The 8,414-nt window shown below is 39.0% G+C and overlaps 1 protein-coding gene across 1 annotated transcript; it reads left to right on the top strand.

The window, feature by feature from the left end:
- Positions 1 to 2,395: 2,395 nt before the first annotated feature.
- LOC149145843 (uncharacterized) lies at positions 2,396 to 5,273 on the top strand. The gene is made up of 2 exons (XM_089452577.1): positions 2,396 to 2,603; positions 4,360 to 5,273. The coding sequence occupies exons 1-2, from the start codon at positions 2,396 to 2,398 to the stop codon at positions 5,271 to 5,273; spliced, it is 1,122 nt and encodes a 373-aa protein (XP_089308703.1).
- The last annotated feature ends 3,141 nt before the right edge of the window (positions 5,274 to 8,414 follow it).

Raw genomic sequence — 8,414 nt, 5'->3', positions numbered from 1 at the left:
GGAAAACAACCAGGAATATGCCCAAGATGGAACGCCAATCAGTAAATACTTCCCCGAAATGGAACTCTGATAGCTGCAAAACAATATGACTGTTTTGACTGTTGGCGAAAGCAATTTCACAAACGCACCACGTGGAGCTACTCTTACCATAAGTCTTTGGCGAATTTATTGGGTAAAGCAATTGCACAGATATCACGAGTGTAAAATATTAAACAAATGTCATAGTCTAACATATTAGACACATGTCACAAGCATAATAATAATAAAAAACAAACCGTAAACCGATTCAAAAGAAAAGCCTATCAACTTAAATATATTAAGTATATGACTATCAATCAATTGTAGCTTTCATAGTTGTGAGGAAAACTAAATAGTTTTCATGTTACTTAATATATAACACAACCGCATTAACTAAAGAGACATAGACGAAAGTCGAATAAGCGGAGTAAATTTACGACAAATAAAGATAAAGGTATTTGAGAGTTTCTAAATAGCTTTCATGTTACTTAATATATATGATAACCACATTAGCTAGAGAGACATGGATGAAATTCGAATAAGTGGGGTAAATTTACGACAAAGGAAGATAAAGGTTTTTAGAATGATCCAGGTTTGATGTAAAGGGCCTAATTTTAAAATGTGGGGAAGGAAATGGTGAGAAGATTTTTAAGTATATTATTGTTATATATTTAGGAGATAGAGGCATTAGTGTTTTGTTTTTTTTGTTTTGTTTTGTTTTGTGTTTTATACATTGGAGAGTTATGAGATTTGATATTATTGTAATGTTATTAATGATTCATTATATTAATCATTAATATTGATTGGAAAGTAATTTTGGACTTAGTTTAGGTTACTCTAATAAGTTAGTAGTTTGTCAAAGTAAAAAATAAAATATAAAAATAAAAAACATTGATTACATTCATCATTAATATTGATTTGAAAGTGATTTTGGGCTTAGTCTAGATTACTCTAATCAAGCTTGGAATTTCAAATGTCTTATGTTTGTCAAATGAAAATTTGACGTTTCGGCATTTTTCATGCCCTTCATTTTACGTTTTACCTAAATTTGTGAGTGTCGACCTCCCCTTATCTAGAAACTTTCTTTGAACGACATCTCAACTTTCTTTAATCTCCCTCTTAGAGTGCTTTGTTTCTTCCTAAGTTAGCATATGTGTTTCACCATGTCTCCACTTCCTTTAATCTCCCTCTTAGAGTGCCTTGTTTCTTCCTAAGTTAACATTTGTGTTTCCCCATAGCATACAAGCATACTTTTAAGATTTTATAAAGCTTTTTAGCCTTTGGGAGTTAATAATTTTGATTATATACATAAATTTTGACATGTGAAAAAAACTAAAGAAAGCCATATAGTTAAGATGATGAGGATCATCAACCACTAGTAGATGAGATAGAGTTATTTTTTTTTTTTAAATATCAAGAATTTAACTATTATCCCTTTTTATAATTTATTTAAATCTAATAATCTACTACATATGAATTTATTAAACATATAATTACATGTTTAACTATTTCTTTATAGCTTATTTTCACCAAATATTTTATTTATAGATGGGCACACACATCTTTATTTACTCACTGCATATTTTATGTACTGAATTCTCACCAAGATCTCTTTATTTATACCAAGATAACTTTAATCCCTATAAGTTCACTTTCAACCATCTATGAACTATTGAATAATAAATCTAGTGGGGATAGCTAAATATTTTTTTAAATATTTGTATATTCTTTCAACTAATTTGATATCCATTATACATATTTAGAATACATTATTCCTAAAACCATGAAGCTGAAAAATGTCTAAACTAAACAAACTCTACAATCTACAAGGTAATCAACTTATCATCTACATTTGAAAATTGTTAACTAATCATTTTCATAATATCCTAAATATGAGCCTATAGTGTCCTCAACATAAAAAAATAAATTCACATTACTTTCCACAACATAGACGAAATATACATCCCAACCAATTATACAAAGCAATTCTTCCTTTAGAGCATTACGTTAGACAATACCATTACTTATTCTATTCATGTACTTAGTACCAGTTGCATCTTCTAAATACAACTATATTAGAATGGTTGACAACCTAAATAGATGCAGTTTATAAAAATGAGATTGTAATTCAATAATTATTTTTATTGTAAGAGAAATTTCATTGAATAACTATATAATTATTTTATTTTAAAGAAAAAATCACTGCCGTAAAAATAAAGTTGATTTGAAAGCCTTTAGTAAAAAACTCAAAAAACAAAATATTACTTTTTTGCTCTGCCTCCTCGCGCTCTGCTAGCGCTAGGGCTGCTGGCTGCTCCAGCGCGCCCCTGAGGCCTCTGCGCCCTCCCGATCGGCCTGCTTCGAGTTCTTTCAGATCATGGATGCCTGCGGGGACCCCGACCCCCCTCCCATTCCGCCTCCAGAGGTTCTTGCTTTCAGAACCATGGTTGCCGCTGGTCCAAAGCACCCTCCCACTGCGTCTCAGCAGAAGTTCGTTAAGAAAATGGACTCAATCCCATCTGTGGCCCTTCCAGAAGAAGAAACCTGCAAAGCGGCTTTGAACCTGGCTGAGAGAGGTCTCATAGGTTAGTTCACGGGCCTCTGGCCTTCTCCCAAGTCAGTTGATGAATGGACTCAAAGGAACTGGACGCCATTGATCAAAGAGGGAGTCAAAAGTTATTTCGTAGGTAAGGGTTTCTTTGTGTTTGTCTTCGAAAACCCGGATGACAGAGGCTTAATTTTTAGAAATGGACCATACTTCATGGGACCCCAGGGTCTTTATCTAAACAAATGGTCTCCTGATTTCGATCCCACCCAGGACGTCCCCTCTACTGTCCCAGTTTGGGTTAGGCTCCCTCATTTGCCTCTCCACTGCTGGAATAAAAAATCCCTCCAGATCATAGGTAATGCATTGGGAAAATACATAGACCAAGCTGCAAGAAAAGATCAGTATTCATGCGCTCGTATCTGCGTAGAAGTGGATCTAGAAGAGGGGTTACCGGAAGCAATCAAACTCACTGTTGCTGGGTGGACGCATGTCCAGGAGTTGGACTACGAACAACTACCTTTTAAATGTAGACATTGCCATGGTCATGGACACTTTGCAAAGCACTGCAAGAAGAAGGCTGAGGAACAAGTAGACAAACAAAATGGGGAACAATGGACCCTAGTCCAGAAAAATGCAAACTCAAAAAAAGGCACAGGTAAAGGCAATACGACTGGAGGTCCTAGCAGCTCCAAAACCAACCAAGAAACGGAAGCAACTCCAAATGGGACAGAAAGCGCTCAGATCAATCAAGTAAATCTAACCTAGGAGAATGTGGAATAGGTAGACACACCACCTTCAAACAAAGAGGGAGGGGAAGCAATACAGATCGAAGCCAACCAAGGCAGTCCCTCCAATCCTTCATATGCAGAAATAGCAAGGAAAACCAGTGGAAAGCTCTGGTCCTTCTGAGGATGAAACTTATGAGCGTCCATCGAGAAAGGTAGGAAGGAAATCCCGCAAAGAAAAGAGGGAGGAGGAGGCAGAAAGGCTCAAAACACAAGGAATTCAGTGTACAATAGAAATGTCTATTGGGCGAAATACCAGACCAAGGCCTTCCAAGGGAGGCCCCAACCCCCCTTAAGTAAATAATGAAACTCGTCTCTTGGAACTGTAGAGGACTGGGGAATCCATCTAAAATAGAAGCAGTTAAGGACCTTTTGAAAGCAGATCCCTCAGACATTCTCATGCTCCAAGAGACCAAAATAAAAGGGCAAGCCCTTCTAGAGATCAACAGTTCAAAGTGGAATAAAAGAACAGGCAAGCAGTCAGCTCAAGGGGAACCTCTGGAGGGTTGGCAACTCTTTGGACTGAAGACCTATTCCAGCTGAATAAATATCATGAAACCCAGCACTGGATCTTCACGGAACTGAAGCACAATGCAAGTAAGTTGTCCATCTCTCTCTTCAATCTTTATGTACCTATTTCTTACTCTGAAAAACGAGAATGCTGGAATTCTCTCTCTGCCTTTTTAGAGCAGTCTTCTCCCAGCAATATCATTATAGCCGGGGATCTTAATATCGTAATGAAAGAAAAAGAGAAGAGGGGGGGTTCCAGCATTAGAGACCCCATGCTGGCCAAGGTGGAGGAGCTCTCTCAGTTTTGGGATCTTTTAGATTTCAATCCTGTCCGAGGCATTTATACTTGGTCCAATAATAGGGTTGGATCGGACCACATTTCTGCTCGATTAGATCGATTCCTGGTGCAAAGCTCCATAATGATGAACAAAAAGATCATCATCACAAAAATTCTGCCTAAACTTACCTCAGATCATAAGCCTGTTTAGCTTCTCCTAGAAGATGAAGAAGACCTTGGTCCTATTCCTTTTCGATTCAACCCTCTTTGGATTGAGAGAGAGGATTTTTTAGAGACAGTGGAAGCATCATGGGCCAAATCCTTCTCGGGATCCTCAAGTTATGTATGTGAGAAAAAGTTGAAAGCCACAAAACAGTATTTGAAGGACTGGATAAAGAAACCAGCCCCTACTCCTACCGATCAAAGAAAAGAGGCAGTGCAGTCATTGCAGTCCCTGCAAACAGATATGGAAAGCAAAGATATCACAGCAGAGTTGTTGGAAAAAGAAATAAAAGCCCAACGATCCACATATCAATCTTTTAGAAAGGAAGAAGAATACTGGAGACTCAAATCCAGAAGTCTGTGGCTGAAGGCTGGGGATCGGAACACCTCCTTCTTCCACCGGCAATATAGAGCGAGACTGTCTAGGAATCATATAGCAGAAATCAAAACAGCTGAGGGCCAAGTCTGCAAAGGGTTCAATCAAGTCAAAGCTGCCGCCGAAACCCATTTCAGGAATCTATACAGAGAAGGAACTCAAAGCAACGATGAGGAAGCTACTGACTTCCTCTCTAACATCCCTTCACTCATCAGTCCTGAAGATAACGCAATCCTCTGTAGACCAATCACTAAGGAGGAAACCATTAACGTAATCTGGTCCATGGACGCAGACAAGGCACCTGGGCCTGATGGATTCACAATCCATTTCTATAAATCTTGCTGGCATATTATCAAGGTTGATCTCCATAAAATGATAAGTGGGTTTATGAAAAAAGCCAAGATAGGTGGAGGAACCAACTCCACTTACCTTGCTTTAATCCCCAAAGACACCAACCCTGAATCATTTGCAAGATTCAGGCCCATTTCGTTGTGTAACGCTTCTTATAAAATCCTGGCTAAACTGCTAGCAAATTAGATCAAGCCATTGCTGAAAATATTGATCTCTAGTTCTCAAGGTGGTTTTGTGGAAGGTAGGCACATTTTGGACAACGTAATCCAAGTTCAGGAGACAATACATTCAAGTAAGCAGCGGAATGAGAAAGGTATGTTGATAAAATTAGATATGGAAAATGCTTTTGACAGAGTTAATAACACATTCCTTAGCAATGTTCTCCTCTCCTTCAGATTTTTGCCCCACTTTGTTCATCTAATTAAAGCCTGCATTGAAAATCCGTGGATTTCCCCTCTAGTCAATGGTCGTCCAACCAATTTTTTCCAAGCTCAGAGAGGCATTAGGCAAGGATGCCCTCTCTCCCCTTTCCTGTACATCTTAATGGCAGATTCCCTTAGTCGAAAGCTCATTGTTGAAAGATTAGTTGGTAACATCCTGGGTCTCAAACCTTCCAATGGAGCAGAATCCCTGAACCATGCACTCTTTGCTGACAATTCCCTTCTCCTTAGTGGAGCATCCACCAGAATAGCCAAAGCTTTTGACACGGTCCTAAAAAATTATTACAGAGTTTCAGGAGCTTTAGTCAACGAGAGAAAAAGCGAAGTCTTCAGCTGGAATATAGACCAGCATGAACTCACAGGCATTACTACTCTCCTCAGTTTCAAAGGCCAAGCAATATGGGACAGGTTTAAGTACCTTGGCCTTCCCATAATATCTGGAGTCAACAAAAGATTGCTATGGAGCGAAATGATTTCTAAAATTAAAACTAAAATTGCTGCGTGGGGAGGCTATTGGTTGACTAAGGGAGGCAAAGTTATTTTAATCAAATCCTTATTGTATGTGCTTCCAATCTTCCAGGCAGCTTTTCTTCTTGCACCAAGAAACATGATGGAGCAGATCTCCAAACTTCTCAGAGACTTCTTGTGGCAGGGAGGTAAGGGCAACGAAAAAAAATGCATTTGGTGAACTGGGAAGTGGTCAAAAAATCGATGGCAGAGGGCGGGCTGCAAATAAGAGACCCCACACTCGTCAATTTAGCGCTGGGAGGAAAGATTTTGTGGAAGCTGATCCACGAGCCCACACACCCAGTTAGTGTCACTCTGTGTTCAAAGTATGGACCCAACAAATCTCTCAGCAATCTGTATAACGCTAACACAGCAAATTGCACGCAGGTGTGGAAATTATGCTGCAAAAGCAGCAATTTCTTCAAAAATCTGGTCTACAGAATACCTGGCAACGACAAACGTACTCATCTGTGGCTCGAAAACATCATGGGGAAAGAACCTCTGGCCGAAAACGTGGACATAACAGATCTCAGAGACTGGCTGGAGCGAGCAGGAGTTAACAACTTATATGACCTTTGGAATTGGGATCAACGTGGAGATTGGGCAGGTTGGGATTTTCATGGAGTCCCTGCCCAGTTATCTCTTCAACAAACCTTGCTCGTAGATCTGTTGGAGGACACTGCCCCTGTCAATAGATCCATGAAAGATAGCTGGGGTTGGGGCCAAACTGGTGTATACACCACAGTAGCTGGATATAGAGTTTTGCAGGCCTCAAGAAACAACAGTCAAACACCGGCTTTCTGGAAAAACGTTTGGGAATCACTAGCCTTACCAAAAGTGAACTTCTTCTTATGGACCCTGGTACATAATAAACTTCTAACGGGTGATAATCTAGAGAAAAGGAACATATTAGGGCCTCATAGATGCATGTTATGTAGCAACAATTTCGAAACAGCCCAACACCTATTCTTGGATTGCATTTTTGCTAAAGAGGTATGGGGATTCATTTTATAGGACTTTCAGATTTCAGTCCCTTCCCAGAATTTTGTTTCGGATCTCTTTGCCTCATGGAGTATTTTCTATCCCCAACGAATCCCTCTCAAATCATTTTGGCGCAAAATATGGATAGCGAAGCTTCCCAAATATGTATGTTGGCAGCTTTGGTTGGCACGCAATCAACTGATTTTCAAAGAGATGTGGCACTCCCCGTTGCAAGTAGCTGCAAAAGCTAAATCCTTCCTCCTGGAAGTAGCCCAACAACAGTATTTTAAAGAAGATCCTTTGTTATTGCTAGAAGAAAAGAGGTGGCTAGGCCCTCTAGTGCCTTATCAGCGTAAGTATCTCCTCTCCCCACAAATTGTCAATCCGGATTGGCGCATAAGAGATGATGATGACACTTTTCAATCTTGGTGGCGGTCTCAAAATTTATCCACAATTTTCTTTGATGGGGCGTCCAAAGGGAACCCCGGTGCCGCCGGTGCTGGGGGGGTCATCTACTCTCCGGACGGGTCTTCAAAAGACTGTTTCTGCTGGGGATTAGGCCAGAAATCCAACAATCAAGCAGAGATCCTTGGGCTTCTCAAAGCATGCCTTATTGCAAGAGACAAAGGAGTCAAAGACCTTCAAGTTTTCAGAGATTCAGAGATAATAATAAAAAAATTAAACTTGGAGACACTGTTCAACAATGTCAGCCTCAACAAAATTTTGGACAGATTGAAGAGAGTTCTTCTAGACTTTGACTCATGCAAGTTTTATCATATTCTTAGAAAGTCAAATAGTGAAGCTGATCAGATGGAGAACAAAGGCAGCTCACTCATGAAAGGACTGCTAATTGTAAAGGATGAAAGTTTTGTTCAAATGCCCTGAAAATGTAGTAGATCAAAAACAACAGTAGTTAGAATTCTGCATTGTAATAGGGGTCATTTTGGCAAATACCCATAATCTATTCAAATAAATAAATTCCATACCCGTTACAGTTTAAAAAAAAAAAAACTCAAAAAACAAAATTAGTCAAAGGAAGGGCATTCAAAAAAATAAAAATACTAAAAATCATGTCGCTCAGTTTTCAAGATGGTAATTGTAAGCTTAACTATGGAATAAATCACAAGCTATTTTTCTAATATCGGACTTCACAGAAATTCATTTTAAAAAGAGCGTCGATAATTTCACAGAAAACAAATATGAAGAAGGAAAGAAAAAAAACAACTGAATGAGATTGAAACGAATTGAAAAAGGAAACTTCCTTGGGACTTGCAAACTGTTAAATCTTGCTGATTTTGAAGTAAATGATGACGGTAATTTCGGTAGAAAGCTCCAACATTTTTTTTAGCGACCCAACCTTGCGTTTCAAGAAAATAGCATGGTAGTGAATACAATTTTG

Source organism: Pinus tabuliformis, chromosome X (genome assembly GCF_031772625.1).
Source record: "Pinus tabuliformis cultivar Carrire ecotype Pingquan chromosome X, CPIR1, whole genome shotgun sequence".
NCBI classification, from domain to species: Eukaryota; Viridiplantae; Streptophyta; class Pinopsida; order Pinales; family Pinaceae; genus Pinus; species Pinus tabuliformis.
Note: the sequence above shows the minus strand (reverse complement) of the source record. Positions and strands in the feature narration are given on the sequence as shown.

Coding starts and splice junctions, on each gene's coding strand:
- LOC149145843 (XM_089452577.1), top strand. CDS start 2,396: ATGGATGCCTGCGGGGACCCCGACCCCCCTCCCATTCCGCCTCCAGAG. Junction 2,604..4,359: donor GGCTGAGAGAGGTCTCATAG/GTTAGTTCACGG, acceptor AGCTTCTCCTAG/AAGATGAAGAAGACCTTGGT.